The 26,078-nt window shown below is 40.1% G+C and overlaps 1 protein-coding gene and 1 long non-coding RNA gene across 3 annotated transcripts; both read left to right on the forward strand.

The window, feature by feature from the left end:
• Positions 1-6,931: 6,931 nt before the first annotated feature.
• LOC137199577 (uncharacterized) lies at positions 6,932-9,871 on the forward strand. Its single transcript, XR_010931807.1, has 3 exons — positions 6,932-6,987; positions 7,122-8,173; positions 8,569-9,871. It is a non-coding gene; the product is annotated as an uncharacterized lncRNA (long non-coding RNA).
• A 2,433-nt stretch (positions 9,872-12,304) lies between these two features.
• Positions 12,305-25,357, forward strand: mocs1 (molybdenum cofactor synthesis 1). Of its 2 annotated transcripts, none has more exons than XM_067613591.1 (11): positions 12,305-12,628; positions 13,874-13,982; positions 16,899-17,066; positions 18,558-18,722; positions 19,904-19,965; positions 20,953-21,064; positions 21,551-21,663; positions 22,119-22,229; positions 22,640-22,760; positions 22,923-22,970; positions 23,248-25,357. In XM_067613591.1, exons 1-11 carry the CDS (start codon positions 12,422-12,424, stop codon positions 24,378-24,380), a joined length of 2,349 nt encoding a protein of 782 aa, XP_067469692.1. In that variant the 5' UTR covers positions 12,305-12,421; the 3' UTR covers positions 24,381-25,357. The 2 variants fall into 2 exon arrangements, with proteins under 2 accessions (XP_067469692.1, XP_067469693.1); XM_067613592.1 differs by having other exon boundaries at positions 12,307-12,628; positions 22,923-22,985; positions 23,248-23,388.
• Positions 25,358-26,078: the final 721 nt, after the last annotated feature.

A 26,078-nucleotide genomic window follows, 5' to 3' on the forward strand; every position in this document is an offset into this window, starting at 1 on the left:
CAAGCATTGATCCTTGTGGTACCCCAGTAGAAAGGAAGTTTCCTTGCCATGCTACTTTGAATGATCACCCTGTAAGGTACAGTGTGAGATGTACTTATGCTGCATTCACATAATGAGAACGGCAGAATGGAAAGAAGAGAAAAACCTCTGTTATTCTGACTTGGGAGCATTCATGCATTATTTCAAGATGTTCATCCCCATTGCTAGTCATGTATTCATACCATATAGCCAAAACGAAGAACTTTTTTATTGTGTTATATTTGAGGTGCTTCGTCAACAAGTGAAACCATTTACAAACAAATTGTCTACAGCTACTTTTTAATTAGCTGAATCAACTGAATTAGAGTTAATATGGGATGTTATTTATGTGAATTTGCCACTAGACTCATAGGTCAGTCTCTAAACGCTTCACTAACTGAGGACAATCTCCCAGCTTTCATTGTTAAAACTGGGTGGAAACAATTGGAAAGTTTTACAAAAAAACCCCTCGTGCAGAACAAATCCAAAGTCTTAAGGGCGGCCCTTCATATTGGGGCAATGACATGCAGTTCACTATGGAGGAGAATGGGGGGAGAGCATCATTTCCAGCAAGGGGTGTCCTTGACAAAATGTAAGGGGCATAGGTTTTTTTAGCAGCCATTCATGCCGCTGTTCAAGCAACTACCTTGCATTTAGAAATCCCCAGATGATTGATAGGCAGGGAGATTGTCTGGTAGCCTATTGCGAGACTAAATTGCCACTGGCACTGGCAGTTTTTCCTCTGGTTTATTCATTCCTTTTGTGTAGTTGTTTGTCGTAGATGTCAGAAATTTCCAATATCTCAGACTTGAATTACAAATAGGAAGCTTACGTGAACATTATTTTTTTCCACTGGGCTGTTCACAATTACAGTCTAAATGAGTTAGCTAGTTAGTGTACGTGAATATTCTCAATTTTCTGATACTGAAAAGCAGATGAGTACCATGTTGAGAATGTGGCTGGTATCCAATCTGTAGCAGTACAAAACCATCCTATTAACAGGTTTTATCTCAGAGCAGCCATTGTTCCTGAAAAATTATTGGTGATGTGGCTTAGAGGCATACAGATGAAAGTCACCTTCTAGCCATTCTACAATAAATCTCTAAACAGGCATCATACCATGTAATTACACACATGATTATAGTTGTAGTGTATCTCCTTACATATTTCAGTGGCTGCTGTTGATGCATTCCCATCAGTGGATGCCCCAGTGACCTTGACACGTACAGATCAGGGGGTTGCTCCACTGGTCATAGAACAATGGCGCACTCTTTCTGTTGTCCTTACTGTCTCTTAAATACATTGTAAGAAAAGCAAGTGGCATGTCAGTCTCTTTAAAATGAGCATATATAACTCTTCTTCTCTACCTGGTGCTTCTGGTAAATGGTGAATGCATTAGCATTGCTCCCAATGCTAAAAACCACCAATGATTTTAGACACTTTGTGGGCATGTAATGAGTGTTGAGTTGACAATGCCAGGTTGCTATTAGTCAGACTGATATAATTTCATAAACATCAGATTGTCTCTCCATCCATCATCCATTGTGACAATCTCAGTCACTGCTGCCCAATCATCTTCCTTCTCATTTCAGGTTTTCTGTATTTAAGAGATAAATCATATAAAACAGGGAAACTGGAGACTGCAATGATGAATTCATCCATCATGTTTTTATCCTGTGAGGCCAGTGGCTAGTGTTGTTTTTTTTTCAGCTGTCAGTCAAAGAAACTATACCCTATTTTGTCTCTCAATTGTTGCTCCAGAATTTTGCACATATTGAACCTGAGCTCTACTTTGGAGACTTGAATAATTGAAATGCTCAACTTCCCACAATCTTCTACAGACTTTTTCTCTCATTAAAATGATTGAGACGATTTCAGTAAGCGACTTGGCCATGTGTATTTAGTTTGGAGTTCACAAAAGTTGAACTCAAAGGAAAAGATGGATGTGGATACTTTTTTTCTGTCAACCACATGCATTTGAATGAAAGAGAATGGAATATTAGTACATGTATAATATGAGCTTATCTTTAGAGTCTTAAAAGCACTTAATTGCTGCACTGCTTTTTACGCCCTTATGAATCAAAGACATGACTGAGTAAAAGAGCACCATACTCCTACCAGACTGGCTAAAACACATCTGCTTCAAGTGTCATCATGTCATTTAAAGATGCTATCCTTATTATTCGTGGCTGTTTGCACCATTAAATAACTAATTCTCCACATCTTGGGCTGGCATTGAGTGTGATGCATGCATCAAAACTACAAAGCTGCCAGATTTCTATCAGTGGGGAACAGGAGGATGCCCAACTTCCTCCACCATGTAAGCAAAAAACGTGGAGGATCCATGCATCCCAAATGGCATGACAAATGCTGATGACTAATGACTAAATAGCCTCACAGACCTGCACCACCTGCTTACTGAGCAAGACTCACTGATGCCTACACCACAATGAGTTCCTGCTTGAGGGCAGAAATGATTTTAACTGGCACCCTGCATTTAGCGAGCAGATATCAACCTGACCTGCAGAAGATGAATGTCATGGGTAATTTTCAGTGCGGCCCCTGCCAAGGAACAAATCCACAAAAATAAGTTTCATCCGCATTAAGACAGTTATTCAGACTCACTTATTAGTCAGTTTTGAGTGAATACATTTTGTGCAAAAGCATAAGTTTCTTCAAGTTAAATCTGCTCTAAACAATATCATTATATTAACACTAGATCAAATCGTTATGTGTAATAGGAATGGGGTTGCTCAAGGTGACAAATCCACATAGAAATGTCTCCTGACTCTGAAGTTCCCCTCAGTTTAACACAGCATTTTAGCCTCTTTAACTTTAATGTTGTGATTCACTCTCACCACTCTCTTTAGTGTCATTCAGCCACAGCAGGAAATTCTTTTTGGTGAAAAAGGCTTTAAAAACATACAGTGTGTTACCTGCCCAGCACCAAACAGCAGGCAGACAATTAACAACTAGCTGGTGAACCAGATATTTACCTCTGGAGTTCGTAAGAGCAAAATAGAGCTGAAAGGAAAAGGAGAGTGAATTTTGCACTTACATTTGTCACATGGACAAAAGCGCAATTGTAAATGAATGTTAATGTTGCTCTGTGTCTGCTGGATGTGTAAATATTTTTGCTATATCAACTTCATAAAGTGATGATATGTCAACGAATGAATGTTTACAACCCCCACACACCCCAAACATGCATTGCACATGTGCTCTGAAAACTGGATGTACTGGTCTAAACTGTAAGAATTAAACCGATACATGATCCATTTTAAGATATTTTTTTCTTCAGTTAAGCATTAAATTGAAGGACAAGATGAATATATTTAATCTCCCCAATTACACATTGCTCAGACAAACAACTCCAGAGATTATTGTAGCTGTTACAGTGTAAAACCACTTGTTAGCCATATGCAAATTCATGTTCCCTCTATTTCAATAGTAAATTACGCCCACACAGAATAGGAGAGAATACTGCTGGACAAGAGTGGGGAGTGAGCCTATCATTTGAGGAATCTCTTTCACGATCGGCCCTGGCTTTAAATACCTCTGTTTAATAGCTGTGTCATGACAGGATAATTACCACTGCCATTCCAACCATTCAAGGGAACTAACAGGCCTGCAGACTACCTAACACTTTTTGCCTGTTGGCATCATTCTGCAGGGAATTGTGGTTGCTAGTTGGCAGCAAAATTATGGTAAAATAAAATGAAGATCAGAGTCTGGGTGGCATTCAAGGATAAGCAGGAAAGCAATGCACCACTTCAAAATCGTTAATCTTTATCTAAAAGCTCTTTGATTCCAGCTCTGGTTGGCACTTTGTTCATTTTTGCTAATGTACTCCTCACACCTCGCAAGACCACAGCAACACCATCCATGTGTCAGACATTTAATGGTTCAAATCCAGACTGAATATCACTACATACAGATCATAACACTACTGGCAGGTGTAAAAGGGGCATTTAACAGCTTTTTTTGTTAAAGTTGCCATATTGTAAAATTAATTTAAGAGTTTTTCTTAAGCCTCAAGCCTTTAACTGTGTTCCTTGTTGTCAATAATAAATACACTGACACAGTTGTCATGGCCATTTATAAAAAAACAAAACTGTACATTAAAAACTGCAGGGTGTAAAACATGCATTTTAAATGGCAGCGGTGACATTCTGCATGAGCTCATACCAACATTATCTGTCTTAAGTGCTGTTTTTCACATGGCTGACAACTCCTAAAAACGCAGTGACAAAAAGACATTCAGTTAGCAGAGTGCCCAGTTTCAGAGCTGAAAAAAAAACAACCCAAAAAACAAAAAAAGAAAGCAAGGTAAATTGTTGCGAGATTCACATGGACCAAAGAAATCAGCATGTTTCACAGGTTGGCTGTGATTTCATGCTCGGCTGCCCAGCTGAAGCAACCCGCGGAGCTGGATGCATTTCAGGTGCTAAAAGGAGAGTGGTGAAAGGCAATAGAAAACTTGCATAAGCCATCAATGATAGAGAGGGCTTTTGGGAATATGCAGTGCAGTGTGGAAACAAAAGCTGATCGATAACTATGTAGTCAATAACCTTTATGATCAATAACCTGTCCACCTACACAAAGGAGAGACAACATTTGCAACAAAGCAGTGATAACAAATGTCAAGTTTGCCCATGTTTATTAACAAAATGTAAATGTCCTGCAATAAATTTCTCTGGTCACCTGTGTTTTGTTGTGTGTAACGTATTATTATGGCTATTAGAAAATAAGGATGCATTTCAGCAAAATAGGGGAGGCAATATGCAAGAATGGGCAACAAAGACTGTTGTGATACACCATGAACTGCCTCTTTCATATATCTGCCTCTTTATATCCTATTCTATTCATATAACATATCATATTAACGTTTTATTGTGTTGTGTATAGTACCAGCACATTTAATCTAGTAGAGGTGTTTCAGAAAATGAAAATAATATTCAGTAAAAGCTCAAGAATTCAATAATTTCCTTAAATTAATAAAAGATGAATGAGGGATATTTATAAAATGTTCTAAATTTGGTGGTGTATCGTTCACTGTGCACTTTAAATGGGTCCAACACCAAGATGACATCGTCCCTACCAAGTTTCAAGGCCGTGACTATGAAATGACAGAAAATGAAGCCTTGTTTCCAGACTGACAGTCAATAAATCAATTTAACTTTAAATTAAAAAATGTAGTTATATGATACAAGGAATAACATGTTGGTTCATTGTTCAGCTCTGCTGGAGCCCTGTGACCTGTGACAGCCCCCTGCCACCCACTGCTGGGCCTCTGCGCTGACCCTAGATGTTAACTCCTGAATGACTCCACAACAAAATCCCCTCTGATGGCCTGTGGGTTTATTGCCATGTGCAGTGAGTCAGATAGAGTACGGTTCCGAAAAATAATCTCTTCTCTAGGGCCCATCAGGAAAGAAACTGATGCATCCAGTATGACACTGTGAACACCAGATAAGCAGTGTTGGGAAGTAGTGAACCACATGTAATAAAACTAGTAGTTAACAACATTTTGCAGTAGCTTGCTGGTAGTTCAACTACATTCGTAATTGCATAGTGATTTAAGAAGTTAAATTACTTTTTTTTTGTTGCCATTTTTTGTAGTTAACTACCAAAACTACAAACAATTAAAGGCAATGAAACTAATGATTTTTATTTTTATTTTACAGTGTTTCTCTACTGTAATTGAACCCCTTTTCACCAGCACCGCCCCAAAAAAAGGAAATGCATTCGTGAGGTAGCCACCACCACACACTTGACACACACTGTGCTGCACATGTGCAAAAGGGCAGGCGTTGCTCAGTGTTCACACAGCAACAGCGTCATCATAGATAAATCCCCCGAATCTCAGCCTGAGGAAGAATCACCATGGCCATACTTAAAGGTATACTATGCAGGATTTGTTGGTTGGTGGGAAAGTTGGCCCCTCTTCACTGGGTCAACAAACGAGTGTGAGAGAGAGAGAGAGAGAAAGAGAGCGAGAGCAGCAAAAAGAGAGTGAATAGAGAGAAACTAGAGAGTGAATGAAGACAGCAAATGGCGCTGGTGAGAACAAAGCAGTGAAACAGATAAATAAAATGTTATTTTCTAATTGTTTCCCAGAGGTTACATTCTAAAGCACAAATAAACATACCCACACCTCCACACAACCCTGCAGGAAGGTGCTGTATTGCTGTATTTTGTGTGAACACAGACTTTAATCCTGTTCGTTGTGACCTCTCCGCTCAGCCCCGCCTTTGGTCAAGCAGACACACAAAAAAATGCTCAGAAGCATCACGGACACAGCAAAATAATAAAAAAATACAGGCAGAGGGCAAGGTCTCTGCAGATAAATACACCACCACACACTTCTAGTGGGTCATAAGTGATGGTTGAGAGGGATTACTTTTGTATGAGTCTATACATTGTTTTTAACTTGAGAGCGCTATGCAAGCCAAGAGTAAATACATTCTCTACGGCAAAGATGTCAAACACAAATCTAAGAACATATATAAAGGTGAGTATATTAACATTGACTTTACTAGCTAATTTAGCAAAGTTTAGATAAGTAAGCCACATTGTAATGTTAAATACAGGCAAGTGATTTAATTCCATGAACATTAACGTTAGTCTAATTGAATAACGTCTGTAGTGTTAGTTTGTCGGACAACAATTAAGTTCTATCAAAAACTAACATGTTGCTAACCAGCTAATGCCGGGTTTGCTGACATAAAGCAAACATTAGCTAATGTTAGCTGACGTAGTCATACTATTCTCATGATATGTTTTGCCGCCCATACAATATGGCACAATGCAAGGGACCAGTTTTTTATGTAATCACCTAGTATTTGATTACAATCACCTGTGTTTGCTGACAAGGGTGTCTGCAATCAATCCAATAGCTTAGCCAGAGTCATTCAAATAAAGGTCTGGCTTGGCTGCGGTTGGCTTGCTGTTCTTTTTCCACCTAAGGTTAATATTGTAACAGCACACACTTTGATTTAAAGTTGATCTGGTGATATAAAGGGTAATTCTATGGACCATTGTAAATGCCATGCTATTCTATGTTAACTCATATTCAAAATATGTTTTTCTTTTATTATTAGAAGAGGCATCCACACAAATGAGAGGAGATGGAAGGACAGCTGTAGGAATTCTGTAAAAGACCACAGCTGTCTTCAGGTGATGAGTCTGGATCTGCTAGGGAGCAGCCCTGTACAATGGCACACTTTCTCACAAGGCAAGTGCTGCTGTGTCCCAGGCAAAACTCAACAAACTAACCCTCAGGTTTGTTGTGCAAGGCCTCTATCCACTCAGCATTGTTGAGAGACCAGAGGTTAAAGATTATCTCCATGAGTTGGTACCTGGAAGGCAGACACTTGTGAAGATGGTGGAAGATGAGTCTGTGCACATATGCAGAAACCTCTGCTCTACTCTCTCAGCAAGAACACATAGCAACAAATACTGATACATGGTCAACCAACAACAGAAGCTTTTTGGGGGTCACTGTTCATCGGATCAACCAAAAAACACTCCAGATTCAGTCTGAACCTCTTTCTTGCCGTAGAATCATAGGGAGACATACATTCGATGTTTCAGCTGGTATGCTGGAAGACATATATAAAGATTTTAAGATCAAGCACGAGGTTAGTCTCACAACCACAGACAATGGGTCTAACTTTGTAGAGGCTTTCCAAGTTGATGCCAACATGCAAGACAGTGATGAGAGGGAGGAAGAGGAAGATGACAGAGACTTGATTTTCACCGAAGTGACAAACATCATCAATGATCCTGGAGAGGAGGATTATCACTTACCACAACACTAGAGATATGCCAGTCACACACTGAACCTTGTGGCAACCAAAGATGCAAAAGAGGCTGCCAAAATTTCAGAGCCATTCAGAAAAAATATCCATCCACCCTGTGGAAATGTCAAGCCCTCTGGAACAAACAGAGCCGCAGCACGCAGGCTCCAGACATCATCCAGGAAATACTTGGAAACCAGTTGGTCATTCTAAATGTAACTTGCTGGAACTCGACCTACAACGCCCTGGAGAGACTGAAGAGAATCACCACAGCAGGAGAAGGAGACCTGGATGATATGTGTGGAAGGCTCCAAACAAGCAGGGAAGACGTGTGACGCAGTGAATATGTCACGGTAAATGTTATTAATATAGCAGTACTGAAACAAGTGTACAATATACTCTCTCTCAGCATGTGTTGTAGTGCAAGAGAATTTTGAGGTCATATTAGAACGTGAAATCCAGACTTGGACACACATGCACACACACATGCCGTACCCTCTCCCACACATGCGCACACACACACACACAAACACACACACACACACACATAGAAACCTACACAGACTGGGGGATTGGGAAACCTGTAAACATACTACCTATTTTACTCGTCATTTCCTTTTTTTGTCTTATTTGTCTCTTTATGATTATTGCTTAAATGAATGTTTTATACGTAACCATTTTTAGAGGTTTCTGTAAGATACTCATAAATTTCTCTTGTATTAATAAAATATACTTAATCTGTTCTCAGGTTTGGGTATGTGTTTGAAAGCATCAAGTGCCTAATGGCAACTGCGAGCGATACGTACCAACGAAACGGAAGAGAGGCATAGAGACACGTCTGAGAGAAGAGGTGAGGTGGCTGCAAACACCTTCAGCATCTCCAACAACAGAGGAAGAGGAAACAGCAAGTGGGGATGACATCACTTCTTTCTTTCCGAGGAAGAAAGATGACAAAGTAGAAAAGGCGGAAATCTCCCTGAAGATACATCCCCACTAACTGTGTTCTCATCTCTGCCAAACATGTGAAAAGTCTTTAGAAGGTTCAATACTAGCCAGTGCTGCGTGTGAGCAGCTTTTCAGCGTTGGCAAGGACATTTTCAGTGCCAAACAGTAACGCCTGGTGGAAAAGAACTTTGAGAGACTGCTCATGTGTCATATAAACGAGAGATTCTGCTCTGACAAGTAAAAAGATAGGCCCATTGTTTAGACCAGGGTTCATGCTGTCTAAAAAGGTGCAAGTTAAAGACTGTTTTAGTTGTTAATATTGTACAAGTCAGATGTTACAAAACAGGCCCACTTTATTAGACCTGTGCTCAAGTCGGTCAAACGGCCTAAAACAGTGCAAGTTAATTTTTCAATTTATTTTTTACTGTTTTAGATTTAGTTAGATAATACAAAATCCAGATTTGTTTACAACAAAAATATAACATTCCTCGCAATTTTTTCCTTGTGAACAGCCAGGTGTGATTGTTTTGTTTAGGACAGGTTTAGGTCTCACAGGTATACCAGGAAGCTGGATTGTCAGCTCACCTGTGAAAAATATTTGGCTGTAGTTTTTAATGTTTTGAATCTGAATTTATAAAACTAAACTTGAGTATAATAGGTGTCAATTAGTCATTAGTATTGATTATTACTATTTATTAGCAAATGTTCAGTTGTCGCAAGCTGTTTTAGAAGCATGCAACCACCTGGACTCTAGTTTCTGGAAGGCAGGTGTCTGATTCAAGGTCACTGACATTCCTTGCACTTTGAATGTATAGTGTTTTTTTTTTTTTTTTGGTTTATGTATGACCTGTGAACAAGTGGGCACTTTTTGCAATAAACTCAATTGAGTGGCATCACATGTTCATTGTCAATTTGATAATTTTTCTTACTAAGTAGTTTGAACTTTTTCTAAGTAGCTTTAGTTAACCAAATTAGATTTCTCCCCAGGGTAGCTTTGCTGTGGTTCAACTTCTTCTAGTGTGAAGTAATTGGTTGCTTGCAAAGCTATGCTTTCAAAGTAGTTTCCCCAACACAGTAAATAAGTTTGGTTTTCTCTCTAGAGTGCATCTCATCTTACTGCACGTAATTTAAATAAAACACAGACTCAGCAGATTATCAATTTTGTGGTCCATAGTTTTGATATCATAAATAGATTATCTGAAGCAAAACACTCTGTATAACAAGGTTTTTGGTGCTTAGCACACACACACACACACACACACACACACACACACACACACACACACACACACACACGCACACATTTTCACATTTTCACACTTAACTGTGGTTAAGATGTAAATGGGGTTGATAATTTTCAAAAGGTACCTATTGTAGAAACTGAGATATTTATTGGCAGGGCTGATCTCAGCGGGGCTACTGCAAAATATATATTACAGACAAACAGATATTTTGTCTAAACATGGTGTGTTGATTAGAATACAATACCCCTCATCAGAAAACAGAAACACTTTGCAGATCCAACACTTGGTTCTCCTATTTATAGCTTTGGGAGAAAGAGTTGTTACTTTTCACAAATATGGACTGGATTGTTCAGGATTATATTAATATAAAAAGGTAAAATAACTGCAGTGGTATTAGCACAAATGCTTTGACATACAGGTATTTAATAGCAAGACTAGTCAACTTGATACCCTCCTCCACACAATGTTCATTTTACACAGAAACTGTCATTTTCTATCATGTATACAAGAGTTATGTTGATTATGCTGATTTTAAAACATTTCTCCAATAACAAAATGTTGTTTTTGTGTATCTGATAAATCACCCTGCATATTCTGATTAAACATAGTCCACAAACCAAATTCAAGCGTGTACCCCCATCTTGTGGATACATCATATATTGCAAACAGTCTCTTCCCGGTGATAAGACAGAGTGGTGATCAACAACACCAAATACAGTACACAGCTGCTTGCTATAAAAACCTGCAGCCATAGCAGAGTTTCTCCTATTTCTTTCCTGAGTTAAACTAGTTTTTGGGTCAGACATTTTTTGCTTGAAATACTGCCTTAACTAGGACTACAAGCAGGCTATAAGCTAGTTTGACAGTAAGTACACAATAATGCTGTAATGTTTTGAAAACTGCCCCAAATCAAGCATGTAAATGTACAGATTTCTGCTGTATATTTGAATATATGTGCACATAATGTATAGTTATAGTATAATATATAGTTAATGTATAGTGATTTTAAAACATCACCACTTAAGGGTTCATTATTGACCTTGTCGTTTGACAAGAAAATCTTAACACAAAAAAATCCACTTACTGGAAATTTTCCAGGGCTTTCAATCACATTTCACGGCCTTCATCAGCAGAGGGAGTTTGCTCAGTTGTTATGGAGATGGTTCATTTGTCATCAAGTGACCTAAGTATTGAATTCCAGGTCAGGACATAACAGGATTACGTCGTCACATGTTTGCCTGCGGGCAAATAGGAAAAGGTTAAAACTGCGATATATCTAATGTTCTATTTTTTCACATAAATATCACCTTTAATGTAGACTTGGGGCTGCACATAGAAAGCGAGGCTGGATCATCAGGAGGCCCTTAAGTTCCCAAGATCACTTTATGGCAAGTAATTTGTGGTAATTTGAAATGATTTGAAGTGATGAATGTAAACTCAAACTGTAAGAGCCTCATGGTGACCTAATCCTGTTTCCTCTATTTCCAGCAAGCTATTGCCCCCAAAATGTTAATGAAATACATGGCTCTCCTTTTTGTGGTAATGTGAGGGAGCCCACACAAAGTGTAGCCAGGGGCCTTTCACATGATCACCTTAAACTGCCAGTGGGGTTGATGAACAGCAAATTAGATAGAGGTGGACTGTAAAAGAGGATGCAAACAATATTTTTTATTTCTACAATTTCTCTCATTATTCTTTAAAAGGAAAACAAAGAACTTCTTTATACTTTTCAGAAGAAGACAATAAAGCCAGAATCCAGCCTGTCATGGCACTGCCTCTCTCTATAGGTCAGCTAAGGTGCTTGGTCAATGCACACCACAGGTTAATCATAGTTATTAATGTAGGAACTTTATACACACCATAAAATGATCCATAAACATTTTACTGGTTCCAGAGTCTCACCTCTCACCTATCTGGAAAGATAACGTCTACCACTTCGACTATGAAATGTGTGTAAGACCAATGCAACCACACACAGGAAATTTCAGAACTATGCAATTCTGGACCCTTACTCCGGGGGTTGGATGGTTTCCAGATTAATCAAATACTGAGTTTAATTTCGGTAAATGCAAATGAAATTTAAATAGAAATATGTACAATTTTAACACATCTGACAAAAACAAAGAACACGAACAAAAACTAGTGTCGCATGAATAGTTATGTAGGTCGTCTCTATGTCACAAATCCGGCACATTTGTGTCACAAAGACTGCATCTGCGCTCAGGACTCCACTACCCAGCATGCAATAGTGCTTGCATAATTCAGTACGATTGGCTGACGTCACCCCGCCCCTCGTGCTCCCCTGTCAGTCTCCGGTCTATCTGACATGTTTTACTGCAGAGCGGTTCACACCGAGAGTTCCGTTAACAACAACAGCCTCAGAGGAGTCTGGAGCTGTAGGAAGATATCACCATGGCTACTAACGCCAGCATGTGCTGCCGCCTGTTTGACAGACACAAGAATGTGACACATTTCAGAAAAGTCCTCGTACAGTGCGTTAATGGAAACATTCAGAGACTCTATTCCAGTGCTACGCACAAGGAAAATGAACTTGCACTTGGAGACTCGACTTCAGCTGCTGCCAACTTCGCCGCTTCTCCGAAAACCAGGTCAAGACAGGTAATACACTGCTCAAATCACTGTTGTCTCATTACTGGCTAGTACCTGAGTTATTAACTAACGCTAGTTCATGAGTAGAGGCATAGGTGACAAGTTGTGTTGTCCAGTTTAAGGCCCGGTAAAGGCCCAGTTTAAACACTGTCAGGGACTAAATATTAAACCAGCAAGTTAGTGACTGTGCAGCACTGGTGCTGTCAAGTAAAGGGGTTTTGTGGGACGCTAGCATACTGCAACTTTACACTAGTTTATTTTCCCTGATAGAGATTCATCACCAAGGATTCTAGCAATTGCTGTTTTAATGATAGTGCAGGTCTACTTATCCCTATTATCACCACTATCAACAGTTCAGTCCTAAATCTATACAAATCAAATGGGGATAATCCTGAGATGACATAAATTAATCTCATAACGTGTCTTGAGGCACTGTTCACTTATCCACCAGTTTAGCTGTCATTGCAGGCAAATTTGATGTCCTTACTAACCAGTAATGTAAGCGTATAGTTTTATTCTAGAAATAACATGCATACAGTTTTTCTTGCATGTCAGAGCATAAATTAAGCTCTACTAAACCTCAGAAGTTGACTGTTGCTATCCTGCTGTACTGCAAATGACAGTCAGCCATGGCAATGTGAAATTCATTGTTTTACAAGTTGCTTTGTCTGTTTGCCTGGCAGGCACTTGAACTATCAGTGACAGGGTGAATGAACAAAGAAACATTTTAGGGGTGTGTTTTAAGGAGCAGTGGGTTCATAACATTAGCCTGAGATAACAGACATTAAGAATATAAAGTGGATGCATTAGGAGTCAGGATCAGGGTGGGTCCTGTAATTAACATTAGTGTGTCTTACTAACTGATTACTCACGTGTTTGCCTTTGTGTGTATAACTTCTGACATAACAGCAACCCACTGTTGACAGTCAAAGGTCATGAGCCTTTTACAAAGCCATGTGCAGCTCCCTCAGTATGGCTGACTTAGCGACGCCTTGTGATCTATTGATACGTTTATTTAAATGTAGACAATTCAGGTGTTACACAAATCCCTGCATTTCATACCTTGCACAAACCCTAAATAGTTGAACTGTTTTCAGAATAAGGCACTGATATCATTTCAAATGGCATGAGAATAAAATGACTCTTATGGTATGTTGACTGAATAAATTTGGGTTTTAATGACATGGCACTGCAACTGTTCCCTTCATACCATCTATTTCCATTTGTCAGATCAGTTGTCTTTCTTTTCCCCAGGAGAGGCTCAGAGACCACAGCATACCCTTTTCAGCATTCTTGACTGACAACTTTGGCCGGAGACACAGCTACCTGCGCATCTCCCTGACCGAGAAATGCAACCTGCGCTGTGAGTAGATCTGATCCCACTGTGTCCGCAGCTTCTTTGGTTTATTTTCCACGCTGCTGACATAGCTTGTAGCAACCACGGTTTGTTATAATGATCCTACTGATTCCATTACTAAAAACACAATGTTAGATTCACTGCAGCAGGCAGCGTTGTATTCTCTCTTTTATAGAGGTCAGGATCAGCTTTAGAAGATCTGGTGGGGATTAATTGTTCCTATCTTCAGCAGTGGGTTAATTCCCGACAAGAAAGCAGGACTTATTTCATGTTGGAAGAACTGTCCTTCCAAACTTTATGACACCCTGCTACAAAAAGAGGAAATTGCAGCAGAACATGGAAAGTGATGTTTTGAACATAGTCTTTCAAAATGGACTGGCTTTTACCTGAAGAGGATAACCTTGCCTGAAGCTCCTTTTCTTATCTTTCTCAAGGTCAAGGCCCCTTTTAGTTCTTGCTTTTGCTCAGTGATGTTCTTTGGATTCATTGTCAATGCACTGAAATGGAATGACATCTTGTTTGTGAAATTATATGCAGCAGTAGCAGAGTTCAATTTATCCAAATCAGTACTTGTAGCGTAAGAAATGAGAGGCATAAGAGATTTTCATAGAAACAAAATAAATGTTACACTGTCTGCATGTTGCATGTGATTAAATACTGAAAAATAGGGTTAAATGTGTAAAAATCTTTGGGAACTTTATCACATCAACTTGAAAACAGTATATAACCCTGTTCACACCTGGCATTAAAATGCATCTCAGGTGATTTGATCACAAGTGGACAGCTCTAAGTACAGGTGAGAACGCACCCTAGACGCACTGAGATCCAATCGCTCAGACCACATTCGGAGGTGGTCTGGGCCGCATATGGCCACATTCTTGTAGCAGTGTGTACTGAATATGTCTTGGGCCACATTGAAGGACCGCCTACTCAACTGACGTCCTCTGCCTAAGCTGAACTATGTACTCATTCACTTGCCAACGGTGTCATATTAAAGTGTGAAACAACAAGAGGGCTGGAGCAGAGAGTATGAAGTTAGCAGTATAGCTGTGAAGGTAGCAGTGCAGTGTGTTTACAGTTTAGGATATTTGTCAGTGAATAAATGCTACAACTCCTCAAGACCCAAGCCAAGTTCCCGTGTCTTGCTTGCCACCTGCTGATTAAAGTGAAGGGAGTTAGCCCTGACAGTGGGTTAGCCTAACCTGACCAAGCTCATTTAAGGTGGACTGAGCTTTGGACCAGCTATACTCATTTCAGTGACAATCTAGGCCGCTCCTATCGAAGAAATGTCTGGCTGCTGCGTCTCTCCTGAGTTTTGCTCTCCTCTGCACCGCATTTGGTCTTTTCAAATGGAGCGGGGAAGTGAGATCAGATCACAAGTGCTCACTCGAGACGCATGTGAAGATGCATTCTAATGCCAGGTGTGAACTTACGCACTTAAAGCTGTCCACTTGTGATCGGATCACCCAAGATGCGTGTTAGGCAGGTGTAAGCAGGACCTAAGTTACTGGACAGATAAACTACCATGTATTTGGTGAATGTAACATCAGTCCATTTCCTGGCTGCTTATAATTTATTACTCTTTAAAAAATGAGAGAAATGACAGAAAAATGAAATGTACACAAAGTCATATTAGGTGGGTCCTTATCGGTGTTCATCCTGGGTTGGTCGGGCGTTGGTCAGATAAATGTGTTCATCACCAGTGGCAGTATTATCTTGAAAGTAAAGACATTATTGTCATACATTCAGGCCACACCTGATAATATGTCCATGGAAAGCAAAGTGGAGCAGTAATATCTGAGAGTCCAACCCTGGAAGATAGAGTTGGTCATTGTGGAAAAAGATTGTTAAATACATTTTTTGTCAAATTCAGGGAATGTCTCCTCACGGTCCGCTAGCTGCTGTTCTGTGTTCATACACAACACTGGCTCTGTTAATGAGAAACAAACAAAGTGGCTCAGACCCAGCCACACAACACTATTCCAGCCAATCAGCAGGGGTTGTTCTCACAGACACCCCCATGTTTTTTTATGCTCTGAGTCTGTTTCTGTCACATTTAGTGAAGTGTAATCTGAGCAGGCAGCTGTTTAAATTACACAAATATCCCCCTGTATGTGTGTTTTCAACTTATTAACTGTATCAGTGATGTCTTCCCCTGTAGACGACATGCAAACTATTTTGGTTCAGTAAATCTGTGCTGTCAGTCAGTCTGGTGAAGGTAGTTTGTGCGGCTCTCCAGGAGCTGCAGCTGACAGACGGCTGCTTCTGTGGACAGAGACGCAGGTCGAGTGAGAAGTGAGGAGGCTGCAGAGAGGTGGAGAGTGTGGCTGGACTGTTGTGCTCACATGAGACAATTTTTTTTTTCTGCTTGTGATAATGTGTGAGAGGAACAGAAGTGACTCTACAGCTGACGCATCACTCTGGATTTCGCCATATTTGTCTTTTGGGCGTTCTCTTTGCAATGTGCGTCCATGAATTTGGGGGATGGAGCTTCTGAAGGAGCATGAGGAGAGGGGTGTATTTGTTGGGATGTGTAGTTCAAATATCAACAATCTTTCTCCAGAATGACTGACTTTACCTTTATACATATCAGATACAGTTAAATGACTCAATTATATCCCAAACTTTTATTGATATTTGTACAAATTGCATTTTTTAGAATAGGTGAATGGTGACTACAGAAAACACTCATCAAACAATAGTTTTCATCAGAATACATAGACTTTAACATGTCTGGTTTCATATTTTTATAATTTTTCCACATTCTCAGTAAGTCATGTTGGTGAATAGATCCACCTCTGTGGCACTTTCCATGAAGGATTCACCAGAACCTCACATATTAAGAAATATGTGATACTGTAGGATAAAGGCAACTGTTGAATAGCACGTTATATCTCTGTTGCTATCTCATCTCATTTTCAGGTCAGTACTGCATGCCAGAGGAGGGGGTGAAGCTGACGCCACGGGGCCAGCTGCTGTCCACCTCGGAGGTACTGACCCTGGCCCGCCTCTTCGTCCAGGAGGGGGTGGACAAAATCCGCCTGACTGGAGGAGAGCCCCTCATCAGACCTGATGTGCTGGATATCATTGGTAAGGAACTAGTAAAAGATGGAGGGGATAGGGGCTGTTCATGTCAGAGAGCCTGGACACAGAGAGCAGTTTTGGCTGTGATTTTGAGTTGTTTCAACACTTGCAACCAAGTTGTGGCGAGCACAAACTGCTTTTTGCAGTTTACCATATGACCAATTGACAGTCTTTTCAGAGGAAGGACTCAACATTTGCTATCCATGGCTATCAGTGATTCATTGGCTTACACTGTCAACTAGACTAGAGCTTTTTTGGAGCAAGTGACATGAGGAGAGACAAGTGAGGTGGAGAACTGATTTTCCATGCATGCCTTCAGGCTAAGACATACATGTGAAAGGGAAATGATTTGTTACAGTGCAGCTATATGCTCAGTCTAATGAGGTATTATCACAGCATTTTAATTTTACAGCCTGATTTGTAAATTAACCGTTGCAGTCTTGACCACAGTGGGGTCACGTTCTGTGAACAGTGCTCATGGGACCGACATTAAAGCATGACATGAATGAACAAAGCAATGCAGTGTAACCAATGGAAAATGTCTTTGTAGAAAGAAGACCACAGGCTGCCAGCAGCTCTATAAAGATAAGCAATTATCACTGTGTCACCTGACTGACAACCACTGTGACCTCACATGACCCTCATCAAGGTTTATTGGACTGAATAATTTGCATAAAGTAGAAACCAGACCCTTGATCTACTGTGTATGTTGAGTATGTACATAGAGTATGTATGTACTGTTAAACACATCCATGACATTTGGCTATGTAAAGCTTTTTCTCATATCAATTTCAAACCTTTGTGCTAAAATGCAGCAAACAGATGTACATTCATTGTTTCAGTCACTAAGTTTATGCAGTGGTGCTGGCCTGACTACATCATCTGGAGAGGCTTGCACCAACTGTGTGTAAAGTCGTCCATACGTTCTAAGTAACTACTAGCTAGCAATTAACTATAAACTGGAAGTTATTGTAGCCTCACAAACTGCAACATAACTTCCAGAAACAGCAGTTTTATGGGGCCTAGTGATATATTAAACTTGAATCCCAATCCTTTGTACTCTAATGTCAGAGTCAGTAGCATTTATGCAGTTTAGAGTGGGTGGGAAATATCAAATTAAGCTAACCTAACTAATAATAGATGGTCATTTAGTTTGACATTATTAGCATAATGTGTTTTTTTTCATTTTTGTAACATATAATTTAAAATGTCTCCAGTTAGCATCATTATTAAAAAAGGCAGCCTATCAGCAAGGCAGATTTTATTTTCAGCTTTCTTATCTTAGTTAGCTACGCAACTGCCTTACCCCCGGCAGTTACTAGGTTTAAACCTCCACTTAGTAAATAGGTAAAAATTTGAACTCACTAACAGCTGATGCATGGGTCTCCACGGTAATGTCCACCTCATGTCCCCACATTCCCCCATCTTTTAATCTTCCTGCGTCTCACTCTCTTCTCTTGTTCCTGTTTTCTTTTCCTGTTTACTCTCCCTCTACAGCAGAATTGAGGAAGTTGGAGGGTCTGAAAACCATCGCCGTAACGACTAATGGCATGAACCTGGCCAGGCTTCTGCCTAAGCTGAAAGATGCCGGCCTCGACCTGATTAACATCAGCCTGGATTCACTGGTCCCTGCCAAATTTGAGTTCATTGTTAGGCGGAAAGGTAGGGGAAAATTGCTGTTGTTTTAAAACACCTTATATAGCATTTGACCTGTAATGTCACCTGCAAGGGATTAAAGCTTACAATGTTAAATAGTTGATGTAAGAAAGAGAGACAATAGTACAAGGACAGAAACTGTTTTTGATGCGCTACTACAAGATAATCTTAGAATAGATAATTGTAGCTTAAGTATACTTACCTGCAGCAGTGTCTTAGGTGGAATCAAGAGAACAAATGTCAAGTTGTATACTGTCCTTGCTGCTGTCTCAGTGTTAAGGTTTCATCACACTCCAATTAACTGGTGATGTTTAGTCTGCAGTTTATTTTTCCTCTAGAAAATAGTGTAATGGTGTTCATTTGGCTCTGCTGTTGCAGTTCTCTGTCTTTGTCCAAAACCACAAGTTGTTGACAGCCTAAATCAACACTGTGTATATGTATGCTGCTGCTGTTGTCGGTCAATCCCACTAGTTTACAGAAGGAGCCTGTAAACCTTAAACAAACGGGGAGGGGAGGTGACAGCAGGGCAGAGCTGTGGGTGGTTGGCATGTGGAAGGCAGACACAGATGGGCCGACTGAGATTAGGAGATAAGTGAGAGAAAAAAACATTCTGGCATGTGGAAAAAAGCAACGTCTGAGCCAGTCTTCTTCCACAACACCTGATTTTTAGGTATTAGGTTTAGCAAACATTAGATATTATAGGTAGAGACTGAAAGGAATCTTGTTTCTCAGCCTTTAATAAACATATTCAGGGCTTTAAGTACAGCCTATGTGACATTCAATCGCTGTTATGAGAATGCCAGACTAAACATAAGCCTCACCTGCTGCATTGATGCTTTCATCCTGTGCAAGTCTGCCTGGATTTGTGGGTTTTGCGCAGATGAAAACAAATGATGGGGGTAACCTTGGCAGCTTACTGTTAAAGGCTCTGGCTGCTGCTGAGAGATTAGTTGTGGATGTGTTCATATCAGTGGTTTGTGGTGAATCGTGGACTTAGTCAGATGTTAAAATGCAGTGAGCAGAGAAAGCCAAGCTCGTACATCACTCAACTCTGATCTTAAGATGATCTCGAGCCAGTGGTATTACTCAATGCTTTTTCACCTAAAACACAATCTCCTCTTTAGATCTGAACTTGTTGCACGGAATTCAAAGATAAAGTGTTGATAGTGTCTTTTTTTTCTCCCCAGGGTTCCACAAGGTCATGGAGGGCATTGATAAGGCCATCGAAATGGGTTACAACCCTGTCAAGGTATTTTTGTTCATCTTTTCAAACTTGCTTTTACTTAGAAACATTGACTATAATTTCACCCACAGCATTAAAGATCATTTATTTACTATTTGTTTTAAAATCTCTTTCATTTGTCGCTTTTTCTGCTCTGTTTTTAACATTCCTGTTTCTTGCATCTGTCTTTTTTCGTTAGTATTAAATTATGACATATTTATTGGAACTTTTCCGATATGGACAGATGGATATGTAATATGGAAGATTTTTTACTGCTAGAAATATTATACATGTATTGTGGTAACAGAAGCATAGTTGGATAGAAAAAATACAGCATGGTGCTCTAAAATGTGAATTCTCCCCATGTTGCACTTACGACTGTTGTCAAGACACTGTTAGAACCAGCAGCAAATATTAAAGGATGAGTGTCTGCTTTATTAGAGTAAAGAAAAAATGGCTGTTATTGGCAGCACAGTGTTGTTCAAAAATTGCTGAATAAAGTATTTTATTTGTGTCCTGACATTTTACCCACAAAAGCTGAGCCTCTCTCTGCTACTTCCTCATTTTCTGTATGTGACTAATGACTGCCTACCCCAGTTCCACTTCACACTGTGCAGGTTTAAGAGAATAAACAAACATCTAAACAGACACACACACACACAACCTGGCTCCCCTCATGAGACCTTTAGTGTGATTATATGAAGTGTTGCTACTGCTGTGTTTCTGGAATGCAAAGATCCCATAAAACATCATGGTTCAGTTGTCAGTTTAGTCTGAGTGAAGGACTGAGTGATTTCAAACTGTGTCAGAAGGAGGTCAGAACAAGATCAGCTTTGGGAAAAAAAAGTTTAAGATTACTGCTGCTGTTTTAAAAGTTCACATTCTTAATCAAATCCCTGAGATAATAAGACTCTGCAGGAATCATAATCTTTAAAAACTCTGAATCACAGTTCATTTCTGGTCCTTGAACAATGTTCCTCAGAGTGACGCATTGTTGTGTGCTGCCCTCTGTAGGTCAACTGTGTGGTCATGCGAGGCCTCAATGAAGACGAGCTGCTGGACTTTGTGGCGCTGACAGAGAAGAAGCCTCTGCAGGTGCGCTTCATCGAATACATGCCCTTCGATGGTAAGTGCACTCTTCCCACTATGTGTTACTATGCAGGTCTGCAAAGGTATCTGAAAACAAGTTTATGGTCACATTATAGTACTGAGGGATTTGCTTACATTATTTATGAAAATAAAAATGCAAAAAAATGCAGAGTAACGCTGCATACAATGCACATGACTCCTGAAGCAGGTTTGAAGTTAAATCAACCAGCTGAATATTTGACAAACAATGTTCAGAAATAATCAGTGTTTTCTTGTGGAACCAAGAAAATTTTAAGCTTTTAAAATAGAACAACAGTATTTGTCTTGTTTTGCTCCCTTTTCCCTCTGTGAAGAAAATGTCATCTGTTCAGATTTACTTGCAGAAATAGTACTGATGTGCTGCTGTCTGAAGGTTTGGCAGAAATTCCTGGTTGTTGAATTAATTGATGACCCAAAAGATGCCTGTAGCTTGTGATATGCTACACCCCACACTGACCCACATTGCCTCTTCTCCTCTCTGCAGGCAACAAGTGGAACTTTAAGAAGATGGTGAGCTACCAGGAGATGTTGGACCACATCAAGCAGCAGTGGCCCCACCTAGAAATGCTTCAAACTGGACACACAGACACAGCCAAGGTCAATTTCTTCCAACTGGAACATTAGTTTGATCCCGTGTGGAGCTTAACACTGGCAGATGATTTATTCAGCCTCCTGATTTTCATGAAGAACAGATGATGATGGCACTGTTCATTCTTGTTATTTATGATTCTTAAAAAAATCATCTTTTGACTGTTCTATTTTTTTATCAAGTGAATCAACATTTCCTGCTTACAGATTCTTGAATATGAGAATTTGCTTATTTTCTGTTTCATATCATTTCAAATTGAGTGTCTTAGTGGAGTTTTTACTGTTGGTCAGACAGTAAGAGTCATTATAAGTAGTGCACACCAGATTCATGTTGGTCTAAAACTTTCTACATTAATGGTCATTTAACCTTTTTTTTTTGGGCCACATCTCAGACAAACATATTATCCAAATCCTAGATCTTTCTCAGTGACACTTGTCTGATGCTTTATTTTGTCTTTCAACAGACTTTTAAAGTGCCAGGCTTCAAAGGTCAAGTGGGCTTCATCACCTCCATGTCTGACCATTTCTGTGGCTCCTGCAACCGCTTACGCATCACTGCAGACGGCAACCTCAAGGTAAAGCTACAGCTGTGCTTCAAGGACATTTTAATGTTTTAATGTGTGTTAAAGGACCAGTGTGTAAGATTTAGTGGCATCTAGTGGTGAGGTTGCAGATTGCAACCAACTGAATAACCCTCCCCCTCCCCTTACAAGGGTGTAGGAGAACCTACGATGGCCACGAAAATGTGAAAGGCCTTCTCTAGAGCCTGTGTTTGGTTTGTCTGTTCTGGGCTACTGTAGAAACATGGTGGGTGATTATACACTAATTAAAACATATTTATTAATAGTATATTCCATTTCTGCCAATATTTCTGCCAATTGATCCCCCTAAATGTTACACACTGGTCCTTTAATGAAGCATACATACTGTGCCTGGGTGTGTGTACTATAGTATTTAACACTTCTTCCTCTCTGTCCTCATTCAGGTGTGTTTGTTCGGTAACTCAGAGGTGTCCCTCAGGGATGTCTTGCGCTCTGGGGCATCAGATGAAGAGCTGCTGCAAATCATCGGGGCTGCTGTGGGCAGGAAGAAGAAACAACATGCAGGTAGACTTGTGTACACTTACTTTATATATATATATATACCACCTGCATACCTGTTGCACATTTACTGCCCTCTCATTCGTATATTGTTCCTGCTTTGTAATCTGCAAAACCCAGATTGTCATATTCTACTGGAATGTAATTTCATCCTCCTCCTCTCTTCAGGCATGTTCAGCATCTCCCAAATGAAGAACAGGCCTATGATCCTCATTGGTGGGTGACATGGCTGTACGTACAAATCTCTCACACCACTGTATTCTGACACTTCTCTGTTATAGTTTATTTATGATCTTATGATCATCATGGGCTAGCAAGTTGTTTTCCACATTCACAGCCTTTTCACAGTAGATTATACACCTTTAGAATGCATTTACATTTGAACTAATAAGAATCACAAACATTTGTATGAACTGCAAATAATACACCTTCACCTAAATATGAATTTCTTTATTAAACAGTGTATTTGACTAATGTTATCTATATCCAACAGGCGCCACATGCCAAAGGCCTTTGTCTTCTCTGCCAAAGTCGCAAGACAGTCAGAGGGCTCTCCCCATTGTTTCCCAGCTTACAAACAACACATTCCTCTCTCCAACAACAGTACCTCTCATGTGCCATTCAGGCAGCAGGAGAGTCCTAAACAGAGAGGGTGTTTTGTGCCTTCCAGACTGCACTGCTTCAACACAAGCAGCCCCTGTTTGCTGCTCTAGAACTTTAAAGAGTGGGGTTACCCATCTTCAGTCACATATCAGCAAAGAGAAACCTAATGAGATGGAAAACCTCCACCATGTAGCCTCCCGTCACTCTTCTGAGTTTGATAGTAGTCTAACTTTCCCCAGTTGTCACACTAAGACTGTACATTATGCTACACGCTCAAATGTCATGAGCTATGTTAAAGAAGACTGTCTCAGGTACGCACAAACCAGGGGTCCTAATGCTCTGAAGAGCCACTTACTAAGGACCCCAGGAACACCTAGCTTTTGCACACAACTAATGAATGCCAAAATAAATCTTAATCACCACAGTGTTCGACAGTGTCACAATCAAACTTCCAGCGAAGACCCCGGTGTCAAACTCAGACAATCTGCGAGAGATCAGACCAAGTCAGGCTCAAGTGCCTGCAACCCTGACCTAGATGACACCACCGAAGCCCAGCTGACACACACAGACGCCCAAGGCCGAGCCACCATGGTGGATGTTGGCGGGAAACTTCCCACACGCCGAGCAGCCACAGCCTGCGCCACCGTCATCTTGGGCCCCACTGCCTTCCGGCTGCTTCGGGATAACCAGCTGGTTAAGGGCGACGCATTGGCTGTGGCACAGTTGGCCGGCATCATGGCTTCCAAGCAGACCTCAGCCCTCATCCCGCTCTGCCACCCGCTCCCCTTAGACCACGCCTCAGTCACCTTTGACCTGGACGAGCTGCAGAACGCAGCAGTCATCACAGCATCGTGTCACACCACAGGCAGGACAGGAGTTGAGATGGAGGCTTTGACAGCCGTTTCTGTAGCAGCGCTGACTCTCTATGACATGTGCAAGGCTGTGAGCCATGACATCATCATTACGGACATAAAGCTGGTCAGTAAGACCGGCGGAAAGAGGGACTTTCATCGTCAGTCTTGACCTCCTCCCCTACCAATGAATCCAACACAGAAAAACTGAATGAATTAATTGTAAGCAGCACGCAGACTGCGCCAAGTTTCACCAGAATTATCATATTTTTCTACAAACAAACGAAATTACACCATGAGAATGATTTGAAAGATGTTATAATCACATAACCCATCCTAATCCCATCCTGCCGACCTCTGCCAGGAGTTTACTGGATTGCTTACTCCAGTGACACTTAATCCCACACAATATGAATCATGTTGACTAAACAGTGTCCATGTTTACTTTGATTTAGCTTTGCAAATGAGAAATGAGAATTAATTTCAGTGTCATACATTTATTTCCGGTAATGTATATCTAACATCAGTGCAACAAGTGCACAGATGTAGGACTACAGTGTCTCTTTGTGTCTCAAGAGGGTGCTCCAGTATTAGTCACAAAACATCCCTGGAAGTGAAGAACAGACTGAGGACAGCCTCATGTTGCTAACGTTGAATGTTTGTCTTTTATCTGAAGAATTCAATTTAGAATGATGTCCTGGTGCCTGACTTTGAAGCTGGCACAGAAGGAAGTAGCAGCAGCAGCAGCAGCGTAACGAGAGCAGAGGAATGTACTGTATGTTTTCAGGTTCTCCCCTCACGTCTTAACTGTGAAACATCAACTGTACATATTCCTCTACTTACCTGCTTTGCATTGCAGTAATTAACAGCACTATGAATGTTTTAATATGATCATTCGAATTTACTTTAAGGTAGACATTTACTGGCTTTTATTTAGTTTTTGTTCTATTCCTTCTACCTCCGTTGTATTCTGGAAACACTGGATATTTGTACGCATACCACGGTACAGGTGGAGAGGATGATGAGGATAATATCCACCATTTGTATAAGGTGCCACCTGTTCATATGGTGGCTAATACACTACACTAGTCTTGGTTTTTTTGATTTTTCTCCCTGCTTTCCCCCCAGAATAAACTTGATTGTGTCAAATTGTTGCTTTCATGTTAAATTGTATAATTCTATGGAAATGTTTATTTCCTAATATGATTGAACTGGCTGGTGAAATGATATCTGATGCAGCATCCTTGTATTCTATGTCACATTCATATAGTCAGTATTATTGTTGGTGTTATCCTCTCTGTTCTGCACTGCACACCACTAGTTGCCATTTGTAGAATTTGTAGAAGTTTTACTATTTTTTGTATCATATCAAATGGTGGATTGCATTCACTCTACATCTTTGCCATTAAATCAATTGAGATGAAATGCAGCAGGAGTCCTGAGGGAAAGCATTGAGACAATTTGCACCCAACAAAGCTCACTATGCCTCAATGTCCAATAACTAAAAGAAAATTAAAACATTCTACGGTACCTCTGATGATCTCTTTTTGCAGTGTCTGAAAGATAAGGGAAGTAAGTGAGAATGGTGGAGGTTTTTTTTTCTGACAATGCCGACAAAAAGAGACACACTATTTTTTTCTGTCAGACATACAGTATGCTGCATGGTGTTTTATCTGATGTTTGCCTCAATTGAAAAAAGAAAAATCTTTCCTTTATAAATGTATATCAGTAACCAAAACAAGATCACTTTTATTTAGCTCTTCTTATTCCAAATATCTGTTCAATATGAATGTTGGCTGATTTATTGTTATTAAAATGGATTCAGCAGTGTTAAAAATTTAGTTATTTATTTTTGGTTTTTATTTGTTTA

This window comes from Thunnus thynnus, chromosome 16 (genome assembly GCF_963924715.1).
Source record: "Thunnus thynnus chromosome 16, fThuThy2.1, whole genome shotgun sequence".
Classification (NCBI taxonomy): domain Eukaryota; kingdom Metazoa; phylum Chordata; class Actinopteri; order Scombriformes; family Scombridae; genus Thunnus; species Thunnus thynnus.

Coding starts and splice junctions, on each gene's coding strand:
- mocs1 (XM_067613591.1), top strand. CDS start 12,422: ATGGCTACTAACGCCAGCATGTGCTGCCGCCTGTTTGACAGACACAAG. Junction 13,983..16,898: donor CGAGAAATGCAACCTGCGCT/GTGAGTAGATCT, acceptor TCTCATTTTCAG/GTCAGTACTGCATGCCAGAG. Junction 19,966..20,952: donor TGGGTTACAACCCTGTCAAG/GTATTTTTGTTC, acceptor TGCCCTCTGTAG/GTCAACTGTGTGGTCATGCG.